General features: G+C 50.7%; 1 protein-coding gene across 5 annotated transcripts in view; it reads left to right on the top strand.

The window, feature by feature from the left end:
- The window catches only part of ARID4A (AT-rich interaction domain 4A), a 244,604-nt gene that overhangs the window by 46,209 nt on the left and 179,191 nt on the right, over positions 1–19,204 (top strand). For all 5 annotated transcript variants that reach the window (XM_075329592.1, XM_075329593.1, XM_075329591.1 and 2 more), the window contains exon 8: positions 5,080–5,209. In XM_075329592.1, coding sequence (XP_075185707.1) covers positions 5,080–5,209 — 130 coding nt within the window. The remainder of the gene's footprint in view (positions 1–5,079; positions 5,210–19,204) is intronic.

Below are 19,204 nucleotides of genomic sequence, written 5' to 3'. Positions count from 1 at the left end.
TTGTCAAAAGGAAAGTCGTTCCTACCCCCATCCTGGGCGGTGGTCACGACAGATGCGAGCCTATCTGGGTGGGGAGCAGTGTTTCTTCACCACAGGGCTCAGGGTACGTGGACTCAGAGAGAGTCCACCCTTCAGATCAATGTTCTGGAAATCAGAGCAGTCCATCTTGCTCTGCGAGCCTTCCAACAGTGGCTGGAGGGCAAGCAGATCCGGATTCAGTCGGACAATTCCACAACGGTGGCGTACATCAACCACCAAGGGGGAACACGCAGTCGACAAGCCTTTCAAGAAGTCCGGCGGATTCTGACGTGGGTGGAAACCACAGCATCCACCATATCCGCAGTTCACATCCCAGGCGTGGAAAACTGGGAAGCAGACTTTCTCAGTCGCCAGGGCATGGACGCAGGGGAATGGTCCCTTCACCCGGACGTGTTTCAGGAGATCTGTCGCCGCTGGGGGATGCCGGACGTCGACCTGATGGCGTCACGGCACAACAACAAGGTCCCGGTTTTCATGGCACGGTCTCACGATCACCGAGCTCTGGCGGCAGACGCCTTAGTTCAGGATTGGTCGCAGTTCCGACTACCTTATGTGTTCCCACCTCTGGCATTGTTGCCCAGAGTGCTCCGCAAAATCAGGTCCGACTGCCGTTGCGCCATTCTCGTCGCTCCAGACTGGCCAAGGAGGTCGTGGTACCCGGATCTGTGGCATCTCACGGTAGGACAACCGTGGGCGCTACCAGGCCGTCCAGACTTGCTGTCTCAAGGGCCGTTTTTCCATCTGAATTCTGCGGCCCTGAACCTGACTGTGTGGCCATTGAGTCCTGGATCCTAGGGACCTCAGGTTTATCTCATGATGTTGTTGCCACCATGAGACAGGCTAGGAAACCATCCTCCGCCAAGATCTACCACAGAACGTGGAAGATATTCTTATCTTGGTGCTCTGCTCAGGGAGTTTCTCCCTGGCCATTTGCATTGCCTATTTTTCTTTCCTTCCTGCAGTCTGGGTTGGAAAAAGGTTTGTCGCTTAGCTCCCTTAAAGGACAAGTCTCTGCGCTATCCGTATTCTTTCAGAAGCGCCTGGCGCGACTTCCTAAGGTACGCACGTTCCTGCAAGGGGTTTGTCATATCGTCCCCCCTTACAAGCGGCCATTGGAACCCTGGGATCTGAACAAGGTTCTAATTGCTCTCCAGAAGCCACCTTTCGAGCCTATGAAGGAGATTTCCTTTTCTCGGCTTTCACAGAAAGTGGCTTTTCTGGTGACGGTCACGTCTCTTCGGAGAGTGTCAGAGCTGGCGGCGTTATCTTGCAAATCTCCCTTCCTGGTGTTTCACCAAGACAAGGTAGTACTGCGTCCAATTCCAGAGTTTCTTCCCAAGGTGGTATCTTCCTTTCATCTCAATCAGGATATCACTTTACCATCTTTGTGTCCGCATCCAGTTCACCAATTTGAAAAGGGTTTGCATCTGTTGGACCTGGTGAGAGCACTCAGGATCTACATTTCCCGCACGGCGCCTCTGCGCCGTTCGGATGCACTCTTTATCCTGGTCGCTGGTCAGCATAAAGGGTCGCAAGCTTCCAAATCCACCCTTGCGCGGTGGATCAAGGAACCAATTCTTCACGCCTACCGTTCTGCTGGGCTTCCGACTCCTTCTGGACTGAAGGCCCATTCTACCAGAGCCGTGGGTGCGTCCTGGGCATTACGGCATCAGGCTACGGCTCAGCAGGTGTGCCAGGCGGCTACCTGGTCGAGTCTGCACACTTTCACCAAGCATTATCAGGTGCATACCTACGCTTCGGCGGATGCCAGCCTAGGTAGACAAGTCCTGCAGGCGGCGGTGGCCCACCTGTTAGAAAGGGCTGCCTGACAGCCCGATCGCGAGGTATTCTTTTACCCACCCAGGGACTGCTTTTGGACGTCCCAATTGTCTGGGTCTCCCAATTAGGAGCGAAAAAGAAGAAGGGAATTTTGTTTACTTACCGTAAATTCCTTTTCTTCTAGCTCCAATTGGGAGACCCAGCACCCGCCCTGTTTTTTCTGAGGGTATCTGTTTTTCGGGTGCACATGTTGTTCATGTTGATAAGTTACGTTCTCCGATATTGTTTATCGGATTGAATTGTATTTGAAACAGTTATTGGCTTTCCTCCTTCTTGCTTTTGCACTAAAACTGAGGGACCCGTGCTCCCACGGGGGGGTGTATAGCCAGAAGGGGAGGGGCCTTACACTTTTAAGTGTAGTACTTTGTGCGGCCTCCGGAGGCAGTAGCTATACACCCAATTGTCTGGGTCTCCCAATTGGAGCTAGAAGAAAAGGAATTTACGGTAAGTAAACAAAATTCCCTTCTTTCCTTGCCGACCCTCCGGTCCTTTCTACAGTCCGGTCTGCAGCTAGGACTATCCCTCAATTCCCTCAAGGGACAGGTCTCGGCTCTGCCAGTGTGTTTCCAGCGGCGTATCGCCCGGCTGGCTCAGGTGCGCTCCTTCATACAGGGCGCATCTCACATCATTCCGCCTTACCGGCGGCCTTTGGATCCCTGGGACCTTAATCTGGTCCTCACGGCTTCCAGAAACCCCCCCTTTTGAGTCTCTTAGGGAGGTTTCTTTGTCTCGTCTTTCACAGAAAGTGGTCTTTCTAGTGGCCATAACTTCCCTCGGGAGAGTCTCTGATTTGGCTGCACTCTCCTCGGAGTCACCTCTTTTGGTTTTTCATCAAAACAAGGTGGTTCTCCGTCCGACTCCGGACTTCCTCCCTAAGGTGGTTTCTCCTTCCACCTTAACCAGGACATTTCCCTGCCTTCCTTTTTGTCCGGCTCCTGTTCATCGCTTTGAAAAAGCGTTGCATATCCTGGATCTGGTGCGGGCGCTCCGGATCTATGTGTCTCGCACCGCTATTCTTAGGCGGTGCACCTCTTTTTGTGCTGACCACAGGTCGGCGTAAGGGCCTCTCGGCTCTAAGCCGACCCTAGCTCGTTGGATTATGTCGGCCATTTCCGATGCCTACCAGTGTACTCAAGTGCCTCCCCCCGCCGGGGGATCAAGGCACACTCTACCAGAGCTGTCGGTGCCTCTTGGGTTTCAGGCACCAGGCTACGGCTCAGCAGGTCTGTCAGACTGCCACTTGGACTAGTCTGCACACCTTTTCGAAGCACTACAAGTGCATGCTCATGCTTCGGCAGATGCGAGCTTGGGCAGATGCACCCTTCTGGCGGCTGTCGCCCATTTTTGCGAAGTTAGGTTTCGCCTACTTCTCAGTTTTTCTGTTTATTCCCACCCATGGACTGCTTTGAGACGTCCCATGGTCTGGGTCTCCCATAGGAACGATGAAGAAAAAGAGAATTTTGTTTACTTACCGTAAATTCTTTTTCTTATAGTTCCGTAATGGGAGACCCAGCACCCTCCCTGTTGGCAGTTTCTTGTTCCGCGTGTTATCACCGGCTGTTGTTGTAGACAGAGGCTCCGGTTGTTCCGGTTCTTGCTCTATCTCTACTTGTGGGTGGCTACTCTCCTTCAGCTTTTGCACTAAACTGGCTATATTTGGTTAACCAGGGGGTGTATATGCTCGGAGGGAGGAGCTACACTTTTTAGTGTAGTACTTTGTGTGTCCTCCGGAGGCAGAAGCTATACACCCATGGTCTGGGTCTCCCATTACGGAACCATAAGAAAAAGAATTTACGGTAAGTAAACAAAATTCTCTTATATATATATATATATATATATATAAAATCAAATTTTTAATATAAAAATATAAAGATAATAATAAATATAAACAATAAAATAATTATAATATTATAATAATAATATAAAAAATAATAATAAATATAAGTCTAAATATATATATATATATATATATATATATATATATATATATAAAGCTGAGTGGAGGATACCGGGCACCGCCGATCCCTGTATGGCTGACAAAGCTGTGCTTTCAGGCAGGTGGAGACCTGGGTGCGTGTCCCAAAGCAAAGGCTATACAAGATCCACAATGAAGAGATGAAAGGTCGCACTCCAAAGGTCGAATAAAATATTTTTCTTTTTATTCCACGATCACATCAGGGGTACAGGTAGTGAGGGAGGATGAGGGTGTGCCACGTCGGACGACGGCAGCCGTTTCGCAAGTAACCTTGCTTCTACGGGTCCAGTGGTACTGGACCCGTAGAAGCAAGGTTACTTGCGAAACGGCTGCCGTCGTCCGACGTGGCACACCCTCATCCTCCCTCACTACCTGTACCCCTGATGTGATCGTGGAATAAAAAGAAAAATATTTTATTCGACCTTTGGAGTGCGACCTTTCATCTCTTCATTGTGGATATATATATATATATATATATATATATATATATATATATATATATATATATATATATATATATATATATATATATATATATATATATATATATATATATATATATATATATATATATATATATATATATATAAAATTTATTTTATAATATAATATAATATAATTTTTTTTTTTCCATGTCTGAAAGCCTGGGAAATTCCAGTCCAGCTCACTGCCCACTTGCACGCCAGCCACTGTATAATTATAATGTCACCATAGTGATTGCTCCCCCGTCTACTAAAGCCCATTATTTTCTGCATAAATATAGAGCACCTCTGGGTGAGATTGGACTTACGCTATTTGACATCTGTGACTTGGTGAGGATAAGTTAATTGGTATCATGACTTGTTAGTAAAACCTCTGGGACCCCCACCGATCCCCAGAATGAATAGGGATGTCACAGATGCCTGCACAGGGCGCTGTATGGGGTCACTGGGGGTTTGAGCAGTCGCCAATCCAAAGCCTTATGCCATTAACTTCTTGTATTGGTAAACCCCTTTAATTATCTGTCTTAATTTTATGTTCTGGGAACGGCTTAAATTGTAGCGTAGGTGCCTGCTGTACTGTATTGTACGGCCTGGATCAAGAAGAGTATCAGACATAAGTGTAAAAAAAAAAAAAAACTGCATAAAAGGGAAAAAAAATCTTAACAAGAATATTGATGAAGTCTCACCTCATACTGCTAGACCTAAATTCTGTTTGTTTTGTTTGTTTTGTTTTTTTTTCACTAGGACCGAAGATGAGAAAGAAGAGAGCAGCAGTGAAGAGGAGGATGTTGATGTGAAACGCATCGGGGATGAATTATTGGGAAAGGTCGTGAGTGTGAATTGCAGCGTCACAAAAGTCTGCTATACTGCCGTGGTGAGTGACACATTTCAGGACGCCACGCTATGATATAGATCTATACCAATTTCTTTGGGCTTGCCGATTTTAAAGTAATGGTAATAGACATTGGATCAACCATAACCACATATTAGGAACTTGGCCAAAAAAAAGTCCTCAATCTCTTTGACTTGATCTAGGCCAGCGGACAGTATGTACTGACAGTCCAAGGTCCATTAAAACCCCAGGGCTGCTGCACCATATTTTCTGTTGGGCGTGCATACTTGGGTATGTCCTATATGTGCCCCTACACCCCGGATCTGTCTGCTCTGCCAGCCCTACCTCATGCTCCACACTCAGGAAAGCACATGTGTTTTCTCTCTAGCTTCATTGGGAGACACAGGAGACCATGAGTGTCCCCCAATGAAGGCTACGAGAAAGAGATTTTATGGTGAGTACCCCAAATCCTCTTTTTACGAGGGTGGAAGGAGTTAAAGGGAACTTGTCAGGTGTAATATGCACCTAGAGCAATGAGCAGTTCCGGGTGCATATTTCTAATCCCTGCCTAACCGTCCCTGTATACACTAGCATAGATAAAGGGATCTTTAGAAAAATCATCAGGAAACCCCCTTTTGGTGGTGGCTTTTCTCTTTAGGAGAGACGAGTATGGAAAGTCAACATGTCTGATCCTTCTTTTCCTCCCAACATTGTCTTTTGAGGGAGAGTTGGAGGGGAAGCCATGCACTTTATATGTTTTGGCTGAAATGTGGGCTTTAACAACTGACTGTTAAAAGTTGGCCCTTGCCCTTTATGGTTTAATGGACAGTGGGGGAAACTGCTACTACACACCTCTACTAGCAGATCAAAGGATTGGACATGTCGAAATACAGCTATGTACAACCATTTTTGACCCCACCATCATCTTCTGTCAAGACCCCGTTACACGCAACGACGTATCTAACGATATATCACCGGGGTCACGGATTCCGTGACGCACATCCGGCATCGTTAGCGATGAAGGGCCGTTAACGATGGAAAATACTCACCAAATCGCCCATCGTTGACACGTCGTTCATTTTAAAAAAATCGCTGGTTGTTGAGGACAAAAGGTTGTTCACCATTCATGTGGCAGCACACATCGCTACGTGTGACACCGCAGGAACGAGGAACAACAATGTTCCTGCGGCCGCCCACAATGAGGAAGGAAGGAGGTGGGCGGGATGTTCGGCCCGCTCATCTCTGCCCCTCCGCTTCTATTGGACAGCTACCGTGTGACGTCGCTGTGACGCCGAACGAACCGCCCCTTTAGAAAGGAGGCGGTTCGCCGTCCACAGCGACGTCGCTAGGCAGGTAAGTCCGTGTGACGATGTTGTGCGCCATGGGCAGTGATTTGCCCATGACGCACAACAGACGGGGGCGGGTGCTTTCACCAGCGACATCGCTAACGATGTCGCTGCATGTAAAGCCCCCTTTAGGGCCCAGTTAGGAGACCCTCATACAACTTATTGTCCGCTCCCTTTGAAATGAGCACATTTGCCCAATATTTACTTTGTTTTTGGCCACCTAAAGTCTCCTGCTCCTTTACTTTGTTACCATTACAAAAGATGTGTAGTTCAGAATATAGGATCAGTTTTGTCTGGCTGATATCTGCAAGCAATAGCTAATGTAAAAGAAAAAAACCCCGCTATACTGTTTTAAAGAAGTCTGTCAGCACAACATGACTGTTCAAACCAAGCACAGGCGCTCAGTGCACTCTTGGTGTAACCAAACAATTTAGTACACCTTCCCACCTACTTGTGTTGCATATATGTCCGCCCCTATCTTCCTTGATTGACAGCTCAGGCTTTGCAGGAGCCAGAAAAGGGTAGATATAGATGGAAAAGTAGGTCGGAAGGTGCACTGATCGGCTCGGCCACACCAAAGGTGCATTAACTTGTAAATGGTTTGAACAGTGATTTTGTGGCATTTGTTTATTTTTTTGTTATTCAATTAAATAGAAATCTATTAAGTATTTTTGTGTGTATATAAACGGCTTGTCCACCTTTTTAAGGACAACTTTTTTTTTTTTCTTTCTTAAATTCATGTATTTGCGGCTAAAAAATTTATTTTTGCAATAAGTTTCATTAAAAATGTGGCACCACTTTGCTTTTACTGGATTTGTTTCTCTGCACATTTAACTTTGATGTGGTCATAAATCAGTTCATAAAAAGACAGAAAAAAAGTTTAAAACCTCTCCTGTCAGACCTAGGAGCTCACTGATGGATTCTCTGTTAACCCATTCTGCAGCCAGCAATACATCGTTCAGCACTGAGGCTGCAGAAGGCAAAAAGTGCAACTTTTCTTTAAAGAAACACAATTGCAGAAATTCTTTCTAGCCCCAGATACATATTTCGGCAAAACAAAAATTGTCCCCAAAGGTATAAAGAGGGTCCTGCATTATTTGTGCTATTATGCGGCGCTTCAGTGATTTAGGACATGGACGATTGTGCAGTTTATTCATATGTAGTTTCTTTTTCGCTCCTAATTGGGAGACCCAGACAATTGGGTGTATAGCTATTGCCTCTGGAGGCCACACAAAGTATTACACTTAAAAGTGTAAGGCCCCTCCCCTTCTGGCTATACACCCCCAGTGGGATCACTGGCTCACCAGTTTTGTGCTTTGTGCGAAGGAGGCAACACATCCACGCATAGCTCCACTTTTTAGTCAGCAGCAGCTGCTGACTATGTCGGATGGAAGAAAAGAGGACACATATAGTGTCCCCAGCATGCTCCCTTCTCACCCCACTGTATGTCGGAGGTGTTTGTAAGGTTGAGGTACCCATTGCGGGTACGGCGGCAGGAGCCCACATGCTGATTCCTTCCCCATCCCTTTTTACAGGGCTCTGGGTGAAGTGGGATTTACCGGTCTCCAGGCACTGAGACCGTGCTCCATCTACAGCCCCTGGAGAAGATGCTGGATGGAGCGGAGTACATCAGGGACATGGCCCTGCTTCCTCAAGGTACTCTGTGTCCCCGTGCATTTGGCGCTCACACCGCAGCATGCTGGGTGTTGTAGTGCGCCGGGGGACATCAGCGCTGCGGCGCCTGTGCCATGGCCTCATTCAGCTTCGCTGAAGCAGGCTCACTTATGGGAATTGGTCGCGCCGGCCGCTGGGACTGCGGCGCGGCTGGCACTTGTAGTGCGCCGGGGACTTCAGCGCGGCCTGCGCTTTTACGGCGGCCGCGCTGATAACTAGAGTCCCCGGCTTTTGCGGCCTGCTTCCGTTCGTTCCCGCCCCCAGACCTGCCAGTCAGGAGAGGGGCGGGACGCTGGCCACTTCTAGGCATCGGTCGCGCCGGCCGCTGGGACTGCGGCGCGGCTGGCACTTGTGGTGCGCCGGGGACTTCAGCGCGGCCCGCGCTTTTACGGCGGCCGCGCTGATAACTAGAGTCCCCAGTTTTTGCGGCCTGCTTCCGTTCGTTCCCGCCCCCAGACCTGCCAGTCAGGAGAGGGGCGGGACGCTGGCCACTTCTAGGAATCGGTCGCGCCGGCCGCTGGGACTGCGGCGCGGCTGGCACTTGTGGTGCGCCGGGGACTTCAGCGCGGCCCGCGCTTTTACGGCGGCCGCGCTGTTAACTCGAGTCCCCGGCTTCTGGGCCTAGTCTCCCTTCGTTACCGCCCACAGCCCTGACAGTCAGGGTAGGGGCGTGACGCTGCATAGCACAGCAGCGCTGAGAGCTGGAGTATGTTTTGCATACTCCACCCCTCTCACTGTGTGCACTGTGAATCCGGATTCCCGCACTTTCTCAGGCACGCCCACGGCTTCCTTCTCTACAAGGACGCCGGCAGCCATTAGTGTCAGTTTCTGTACGAACAGAGACAAGTGTGGAAGACCCTGGCATTCTGATAGTCACACAATCGCTGCAACAGGCGTTAAGCAGCACCTGTGGTGCTAACCCCACTAGTGCAGAAGTGCACTTATAGATATGCTTGTACTATATACATTGCACTGTTTGGTCGCACGTTGTATATACCCTCCTGGATTATGCGGAGGAGCCTAAGCGGGCTCACTATGAGCGGCCTCGGTTTCATCAGGGTCCTAGCAGAAGGACTCGCTGTGTAATGAGGCGGAAGTAGCGGCTCAGGATTCTGATCCTGAGACCGCTCTCAATCTGGATACACCTGATCGTGACGCCATAGTAAATAATCTTATAGCGTCCATCTATAGAATGTGGGTTATTTCTCACAGCTCCTCCAGTGGAGGAGTCAGCTTCACGTATTTTTCTGGACCACTCTGCCTTCAGAGAGGCAGTCCAGGAACACCACGCTTATCCAGATATGCGCTTCTCCAAACGGCTTAGGATACACGTTATCCCTGTCCCCTGACTTGGTCAGGGACTGGACCCAGTGTCTCAAGCGGCATCCTCCAATCTCCAGGCTTGTAGCTAGATCCATAGTTGCAGTGGGAGATGGAACTGCTGTTGGCTCCGGCATTCTCTCCCTTGGGGCACTCCAAGCTATTTCAGCTTGTCTTACACAGATTGACACGGTTACACGTACATCTGTGCCGCAGGTGGCATCCTTAACCTCTCAAATGTCTGCATTTGCTTCTTACGCGATTCAGATTGTCCTGGACTCTGCGAACCGTGCGGCGGTAGCCTCCGCTACTCCGTGTTTTTAAGCAGAGCCTGGTCTGCTCGTTAAGTGAATGGAAGGCAGATTCTGCTTCCAAAAAAAGGTTGCCTACCAGTTGCCTTTTTCTGCTGACCGACTGTTTGGTGAATGTAACCATTAAACAGTCCAGGGGTAAGGATTCATCCTTTCCTCAGCCCGGACACAACAAACCCCAACAGAGCAAGAGGCAGTCGGGGTTTTCGGCCTTTTCGAGGCTCGGGCAGGTCCCATTTTTCCTCGTCCAATGTGGACTCAAAAGGATCAGAGGAGCTCAGGTTCTTAGCGGGCTCAGTCTCGCCCAAAAAATCGACAGTCTGAAAACCCGCTTCCAAGGCGGCTTCCTCATGACTTGCGGCCTCGGTCGGTAGCAGGCTCTCCCGCCTTGGCGATATTTAGCTGCCATAGGTCAATGACCATTGAGTGTGAGACATTCTGTCTCACGGGTACAGGATAGAGCTCACTTCTCGTCCTCCAACTCGATTCTTCAGAATTTCTCCACCTCACGGCCGAGCCGCTGCTCTTCTGCAAACAGGGTGCACTCTATAGGCAGAAAGAGTGATGACCCCCGTTCCTCTTCAGGAACAAGGTCACGGTTTTTACCCCAAATTCTTTGCGGTACCTATAACAACGGGCCGTTCCATCCCGTTCTGGATCTAAAAATGCTCAGCAAGCTCGTGGACACCAGGCGGTTCCGGATGGAATCACTCCGCCTCAAGGTCCCAAGGATATTTCCTAGCATCATTAGGCATCAAGGATGCTTATCCACACGTGCCGATTGATCCAGAGCACTAGCGTGTCTACGCTTCGTTATAGGAGACGAACACCTTCTGTTCGTAGCTCTACCTTCCGGCTAGCGACAGTCCCACTGGTCTTCGCCAAGGTCAGGGCAGCAGTAGTCACAGTCCTGCACTCTCAGAGTCACTCTGTGATCCCGTATTTAGACGATCTACTTGTCAAGGCACTCTCTTGGGAAACATGCCAACACTGCCCGAACGTTGCGCTGGAGACTCTCTAAAGTTTTGGGTGGATCATCAACTTTTCAAAGTCAGATCCGACCCCGACCCTATCGATAACATATCTAGGCATAGAGTTTCTTACTCTCTCAGCGATAGTGAAGCTTCCGCTAGACAAACAGCATTCACTACGGGCTGCAAGCTCTTCTTTAAGAAACAGTCGCACACATTGAGACGCCTCATGCACTTCCTACGTAAGATGGTAGCAATGGAGGCAGTTCCTTTCGCGCAGTTTTACTGCGTCCACTACAATGGGACATTCTCCGCCAATGGGACGAGGAGTCGACGTCCCTCAACAGAGTCGTCGTTCTTTCTCAGGCGGCCAAGGAATCTCTACGGTGGTGGCTTCTTCCCACCTCTTGGTTAAAAAAGAAGGTCCTTCCTATCCCCATCCTGGGCGATAGTTACGACAGACGCGAGTCTATCAGGGTGGGGAGCAGTTTCTCTCCACTACAGCGCTCAGGGTACGTGGACTCAGCAAGAGTCCACCCTTCAGATCAATGTTCTTGAACACAGAGCAGTGTATCTTGCCCTACAAACCTTCCAACAGCGGCTGGAAAGCAAGCATATCCGACTTCAGTCGGACAGCTCCACAGCGGTGGCATACATCAACCACCAAGGAAGAACGCGCAACCGGCAAGCCTTCCAGGAAGTCCGGCAGGTTCTGATGTGGGTGGAAGACACGGCATCCACCATATCCACAATTCACATCCCAAGTGTGGAAACTAGGAAGCTGACTTCCTAAGTCGCTGAGGTGTGGCCGAAAGAGGATGGTCTCCTCACCCGGACGGGTTTCAGGAGATCTGGCGCCGCTGACAGAGGCCGGACGTCGATCTAATGGCGTCACGGCACAACAACAATGTGCCAGCTTCATGGCACGGTTTCACAATCATCGAGCTCTGGCGGCAAACGCCTTAGTTCAGCATTGGTCGCAGTTCCAGCTACCTTAGGTGCCACCTCTGGCATTGTTGCCCAGAGTACTGCGCTAGATCAAGACCGACTGCGGCCGCGCCATCCTCGTCGCTACAGATTGGCCGAGGATGTTGTGGTACTCGGTTCTGTGGTGCCTCACGGTAGGCTAACCGGGGGCACTACCAGACCAATCAGACTGGCTGTCTCAAGGGCCATTCTTCCATTTGAACAGGACGTGGAAGATATTCTTATCTCGGTGCTCGGCGCAGGGTGTTTCTCCCTGGCCGGTTGCATCGTCTATGTTTCCTTCCTTCCTGCAATCTAGGTAGGAAAATGGGTTGTCGCTCAGTTCCCTTTAGGGACAAGTCTCAGCGCTATCTGTATTTTTCAGAAACGACGACTTCCTCAGGTACGCACGTTCCTACGGGGAGTTTGTCTTCTCAGCACTCCGTACAAGCGGCCGTTAGAGCCCTGAGATCTGAACAAGGTTCTAATTGCTCTCCAGATGCCGCCTTTCGAGCCTTTGAAAGATGTCTCCCTTCCCGCTTTTCACGGGAAGTGGCCTTCTAGTAACGGTCTCGTCTCTTAGGACAGTGTCCGAGCTAGCAACGCTCTCATACAAACTCCCTTCCTGGTCCTTCACCAGGACAGGGTAGTTCTGCGTCCGGTTCCGGAATTTCTCCCTAAGGTGGTATCCCACTTTCATAGTGTCCTCGTCCAGTCCACCAATTTCAGAAAGATTTGCATCTGTTGGTTCTGGTGAGAGCACTCAGGTTCTACTTCCCGCATGGCGCTCCTGCGCCACCCGGATGCACTCTTTGTCCTTGTCGCTGGTCGGCGTAAACAGTCGCAAGCTTCCAAATCCACCCTTGCTCGGGGGATCGAGGAACCAATTCTTGAAACCTACAGTTCTACTGGGCTTCTGGTTCTCTCAAGGCCGAAGGCCCATTCTATCAGAGCCGTGGGTGCATCCTGGACATTACGGCACCAGGCTACGGCTCAGCAGGTGTGTCAGGCACCTACCTGATTGGGTCTGCATACTTTTACCAAGCATTTTCAGGTGCATACCTACGCTTCGGCAGACGCCAGCCTAGGTAGATAAGTCCTTCAGGCGGCAATTGCCCACCTGTAGGAAAGGGCTGTTTGACGGCCCTATCACGAGGTATTCTTTTACCCACCCAGGGACTGCTTTTGGACGTCCCAATTGTCTGGGTCTCCCAATTAGGAGCGAAAAAGAAGAAGGGAATTTTGTTTACTTACCGTAAATTCCTTTTCTTCTAGCTCCAATTGGGAGACCCAGCACCCGCCCTGTTTTCTCTGGGTTTTTCTGTTTTTTCGGGTACACATGTTGTTCATGTGGTATGGTTCAGTTCTCCGATGTTTCCTCGGATTAAATTGGTCTTTAAACCAGTTATTGGCTTTCCTCCTTCTTGCTTTGGCACTAAAACTGGTGAGCCAGTGATCCCACTGGGGGTGTATAGCCAGAAGGGGAGGGGCCTTACACTTTTAAGTGTAATACTTTGTGTGGCCTCCAGAGGCAATAGCTATACACCCAATTGTCTGGGTCTCCCAATTGGAGCTAGAAGAAAAGGAATTTACGGTAAGTAAACAAAATTCCCTTCTTCCCCATGATTCCAGCAGAGAATGATCAGTGTATGAAGGTATTATAGGATATGGCCACTTGACGAAGAACTTGGTATCCGCCCTGTAAACACTTATATCATAATCCGATCTCTAGCATTGTATTTCCGACTCTCCGTATGTAGCAGTCTTTCTGTAACAACTGTTAATTGGCACCCGTCCACCACCGGCCCGGTCTTTTGTAGACAGCACACATAGCTGATATTCTATATTGGCTACGTAGCTTCCTTATGTCTGTAAACTATAGAATTAAAAAAAAAAAAAAAAACTTGGTTCCTGAGAACAGAGTATTTTTTATTAGGTTTTTACAAGCACTTAGCAAATGTATCCATTTAAAAAGATGAGAGAGACCCTTAAAGGGGTATTCTCAAGTTGTCTCCTGAGCTGCTCAGAGCTCTGCAGACTCCTTACTTCCTGGTTTATGGCAGGGGCGGGCTTTCCTCCTTGAGTGACACTTCTGATGAGTAGCAGGGCTGTAGTATTAGTAGAACTACAAAGCTTGGCACAAGTTCTGCTGTAATATATTCACCTCTGTGGTTAGTTCTGGAGTCTACGGGGCATTTAAACAAGTACACAGCTCTGGACAGTGAGAGCAGTGATAGAGAACTGCTCAAAGTGTGGTGCTGATTATTTTGCAAGATTTATAATACAACCCCTGGCAAAAATTCTGGCCTCCCCTGGCTCTGAGGATGTTCATTCAGTTGTTTACTTTTGTTTAAAAAAAAGCAGATCATAAACATGGCACAAAACTAAACTCATTTCAAATGGCAACTTTCTGGCTTTAAGAAACACTAAAAAAAAAATCATGAAAACAATGTGCTAGCCAGTAATGGTTACTTTCTTCGGCGCTCCATTGGGAGACCCAGACGATTGGGTGTATAGCACTGCCTCCGGAGGCCACACAAAGCATTACACTAAAAAGTGTAAGGCCCCTCCCCTTCTGGCTATACACCCCCAGTGGGATCACTGGCTCACCAGTTTTCTGCTTTGTGCGAAGGAGGTCAGACATCCACGCATAGCTCCACTGTTTAGTCAGCAGTAGCTGCTGACTATGTCGGATGGAAGAAAAGAGGGCCCATATAGGGCCCCCAGCATGCTCCCTTCTTACCCCACTTGTGGTTTGTAAGGTTGAGGTACCCATTGCGGGTACAGAGGCTGGAGCCCACATGCTGTTTTCCTTCCCCATCCCCCTGAGGGGCTCTGAGGAAGTGGGATCTTACCGGCCCCCAAGCCCTGAGGCCGGGCTCCATCCACAGACCCACTGAACCTGCTGGATACGGAGCTGGGTACCGTTCAGGGACAAGGCCCTGCAACTTTCAGGTACTCTGTGTCCCCGTACAGACAGGCACGCACACGCCAGACTTGCTGGGTGTGTTAGTGCGCCGGGGACAGTAGCGCTGCACGCTGGGGTTTGAGTCACAGCAGCTTAGCTGTGTGACTTCATGTGCTGGGAACTACCGCGCCGGCCACTCTCGGAGCGGCGGCGCGGCTGGGACTTGTAGTGCGCCGGGGACTTAGCGCCGACCGCGCTTTTACGGCGGCGGCGCTTATAAATTTAGTCCCCGGCTTTTGCGGCCTAGCTCCGCTTCGTTCCCGCCCCCTCCCTGTCAATCAGGGAATGGGACAGACGCTGTGCAATCGTCAGCGCCGAGGGCTGGAGCCTTATTTACATGCTCCAGCCCTCTCACTAGGCACAGTGGGACGCAGGTTTCCCGCTTTTGGTCTGAGCACGCCCAGGGCCCGCCCCCCCCCTCCACAGGACGCCGGCAGCCATTCCTGCATGCAGTCTGGCTGGAGGACGGACACAGGCTCTGGGAGACCCAGACTAGGGATTTCTGGCGACCACACACCCGCGTTTAGCGGGCGGTAAGCAGCACATTAGTGCTGGCCCCACTACTGCCACAGTGTTGTATTGGTGTACTTTTTCCTGTACCAGATATACATATATATATACTGCACTGTACGGTCGCTTCTTGGCTGTATACCCTATATTGCTCTGAGGAGACAACAACATGTCATCCACAAAACGCAAGGGTGCCAAGGCACGGGCTGTATACACTGCTTGTACAGCATGTGGGGCTAATCTACCAGCAGGCTCCAACGACTCTCATTGTGTGCAATGTTCAGTCCCAGTGGCACTTCGTCAGCCAGAGCCTATTGTGGTGGTAGCCCAGGCAGAGACGCCTGTGAACCCTGCCCCGGTGACGGGGACATAATTTGCAGTCTTTGCTGATAAAATGTCTGTGACTATGACAAAAATCCTGGAGACCTTGCAGTCCAGGCCAGTTGCTCAGACCATGGACACTGCTGTGTCTATGTTCCCCGGTCCCCCTCAGTTGGAACTAATCCGTACTTCAAGGGGGTCCCAGGCATCACAGGCTGGGGGCTCTGACTCCGATGACAGTCCCAGGCCGCCTAAGCGAGCTCGCTGGGAGAGACCCTCCACGTCATCACGCGGGTCAGGGTCTCAGCGAGAAGGGTCTCTATATGATGAGACAGAGGTGGGTGATCAGGAGTCTAGTCCTGACACCGCACTCAATTTGGATACGCCAGATGGTGACGCCATGGTAAATGACCTTATAGCGGCCATCAATAGGCTGTTGGATATTTCTCCCCCAGCCCCTTCAGCAGAGGAGGCAGCTGCCCAGCAGGAGAAATTCCATTTCCTGTATCCCAAGCGTAAATCGAGTACTTTTCTGGACCACTCTGACTTCAGAGAATCAATCCAGAAACACCATGCTTATCCGGACAAGCGTTTTTCCAAACGTCTTAAGGATACACGTTATCCCTTTCCCCCTGACGTGGTCAAACGCTGGACCCAGTGTCCAAAAGTGGACCCTCCAATATCCAGGCTTGCAGCTAGATCCATAGTTGCAGTGGAGGATGGGGCTTCACTTAAAGATGCCAATGACAGACAGATGGACCTTTGGTTGAAATCTGTCTATGAAGCTATTGGCGCGTCGTTTGCTCCAGCATTCGCGGCCGTGTGGGCGCTCCAAGCTATTTCAGCTGGTCTGGCACAGGTGGACTCTTTCATACGTCCAGCAGTGCCGCAAGTGGCGTCCTTAACTACGCAAATGACTGCGTTTGCGACCTACGCTATCAATGCGGTACTGGACTCTACGAGCCGTACCTCAATGGCATCCGCCAACTCTGTAGTTTTGCGCAGAGCCTTGTGGTTAAAAGAATGGAAAGCAGATTCTGCTTCTAAAAAATGTTTAACCAGCTTGCCATTATCTGGAGACAGACTGTTTGGTGAGCAATTGGCGGAAATCATTAAACAGTCCAAAGGTAAGGACTCTTCCTTACCCCAGCCCAGATCAAGCAAACCTCAACAGAGGAAGTGGCAGTCAAAGTTTCGGTCCTTTCGAGGCTCGGGCAAGCCCCAATTCTCCTCGTCCAAAGGGACTCAGAAAGAGCAAAGGAGCTCTGATTCCTGGCGGGCTCACTCACGCCCCAAGAAAGCAACCGGAGGTACCGCTTCCAAGGCGGCTGCCTCATGACTTTCGGCCGCCTCCCTCCGCATCCTCGGTCGGTGGCAGGCTCTCCCGCTTTTGCGACATTTGGCTGCCACAGGTCAAAGACCGGTGGGTAACAGACATTTTGTCTCACGGGTACAGGATAGAGTTCAGTTCTCGTCCTCCGCCTCGGTTCTTCAGAACTTCCCCACATCCCGACCGAGCAGATGCCCTTCTGCAGGCGGTGAATTCTCTAAGAGCAGAAGGAGTGGTGGTCCCTGTTCCTCTTCGGGAACAAGGACAAGGTTTTTACTCCAATCTCTTTGTGGTGCCAAAAAAGGACGGCTCATTCCGTCCTGTTCTGGACCTAAAACTGCTCAACAAGCATGTGAACGCCAGGCGGTTCCGGATGGAATCCCTCCGCTCAGTCATTGCCTCAATGTCTCAAGGAGATTTCCTAGCATCAATAGACATCAAAGATGCTTATCTCCACGTGCCGATTGCTACAGAGCACCAACGCTTTCTGCGCTTCGTGATAGGAGACGACCATCTTCAGTTCGTAGCTCTGCCATTTGGTCTGGCGACAGCCCCACGGGTGTTCACCAAGGTCATGGCGGCAGTGGTAGCAGTCTTGCACTCTCAGGGACACTCTGTGATCCCTTACTTGGACGATCTACTTGTCAAGGCACCCTCTCAAGAGGCATGCCAACTCAGCCTGAATGTTGCGCTGGAGACTCTCCAGACGTTCGGGTGGATCATCAACTTCTCAAAGTCAACTCTGTTACCGACCCAATCACTAACGTATCTTGGCATGGAGTTTCATACTCTCTCAGCGATAGTGAAGCTTCCGCTGGACAAGCAGCGGTCACTACAGACTGGGGTGCAGGCTCTCCTTCAAAGTCAGTCGCACTCCTTAAGACGCCTCATGCACTTCCTCGGGAAGATGATGGCGGCAATGGAGGCGGTTCCGTTTGCGCAGTTTCATCTGCGCCCACTTCAATGGGACATTCTCCGCCAATGGGACGGGAAGTCAACATCCCTGGACAGGAAAGTCTCCCTTTCCCAGACGGCCAAAGACTCTCTGCAGTGGTGGCTTCTTCCCACCTCATTATCACAGGGAAGATCCTTCCTACCACCGTCCTGGGCGGTGGTCACGACAGACGCGAGTCTGTCAGGGTGGGGAGCAGTTTTTCTCCACCACAGGGCTCAGGGTACGTGGACCCAGCAGGAGTCCACCCTTCAGATCAATGTTCTGGAAATCAGAGCAGTGTATCTTGCCCTACTAGCCTTCCAGCAGTGGCTGGAAGGAAGGCAGATCCGAATTCAGTCGGACAACTCCACAGCGGTGGCATACATCAACCACCAAGGGGGGACACGCAGTCGGCAAGCCTTCCAGGAAGTCCGGCGGATTCTGATGTGGGTGGAAGCCACGGCCTCCACCATATCCGCAGTTCACATCCCCGGCGTAGAAAACTGGGAAGCAGACTTCCTCAGTCGCCAGGGCATGGACGCAGGGGAATGGTCCCTTCACCCGGACGTGTTTCAGGAAATCTGTCGCCGCTGGGGAAGGCCGGACGTCGACCTAATGGCGTCCCGGCACAACAACAAGGTCCCAACCTTCATGGCACGGTCTCGCGATCACAGAGCTCTGGCGGCAGACGCCTTAGTGCAAGATTGGTCGCAGTTCCGGCTCCCTTATGTGTTTCCACCTCTGGCACTCTTGCCCAGAGTGCTACGCAAGATCAGATCCGACTGCAGCCGCGTCATACTCGTCGCCCCAGACTGGCCAAGGAGGGCGTGGTATCCGGATCTGTGGCATCTCACGGTCGGCCAACCGTGGGCACTACCAGACCGACCAGACTTACTGTCCCAAGGGCCGTTTTTCCATCGGAATTCTGCGGCCCTGAACCTGACTGTGTGGCCATTGAGTCCTGGATCCTAGCGTCTTCAGGATTATCCCAAGGGGTCGTTGCCACCATGAGACAGGCTAGGAAGCCCACGTCTGCTAGGATCTACCACAGAACGTGGAAGATATTCTTATCCTGGTGCTCTGCACAAGGAGTATCCCCCTGGCCATTCACGTTACCTGTCTTTCTTTCCTTCCTGCAATCTGGGTTGGAAAAGGGCTTGTCGCTCGGCTCCCTTAAAGGGCAAGTCTCGGCGCTATCCGTCTTTTTTCAGAAGCGTCTAGCACGAATTCCTAAGGTGCGCACGTTCCTGCAGGGGGTTTGTCATATCGTACCCCCGTACAAGCGGCCGTTAGATCCATGGGATCTGAACAGGGTACTAGTTGCCCTCCAGAAGCCGCCCTTCGAGCCTCTGAGGGAGGTTTCACTTTCTAGACTATCACAGAAAG

This window comes from Anomaloglossus baeobatrachus, chromosome 12, assembly GCF_048569485.1.
Source record: "Anomaloglossus baeobatrachus isolate aAnoBae1 chromosome 12, aAnoBae1.hap1, whole genome shotgun sequence".
Taxonomy (NCBI): Eukaryota; Metazoa; Chordata; class Amphibia; order Anura; family Aromobatidae; genus Anomaloglossus; species Anomaloglossus baeobatrachus.
Note: the sequence above shows the minus strand (reverse complement) of the source record. Positions and strands in the feature narration are given on the sequence as shown.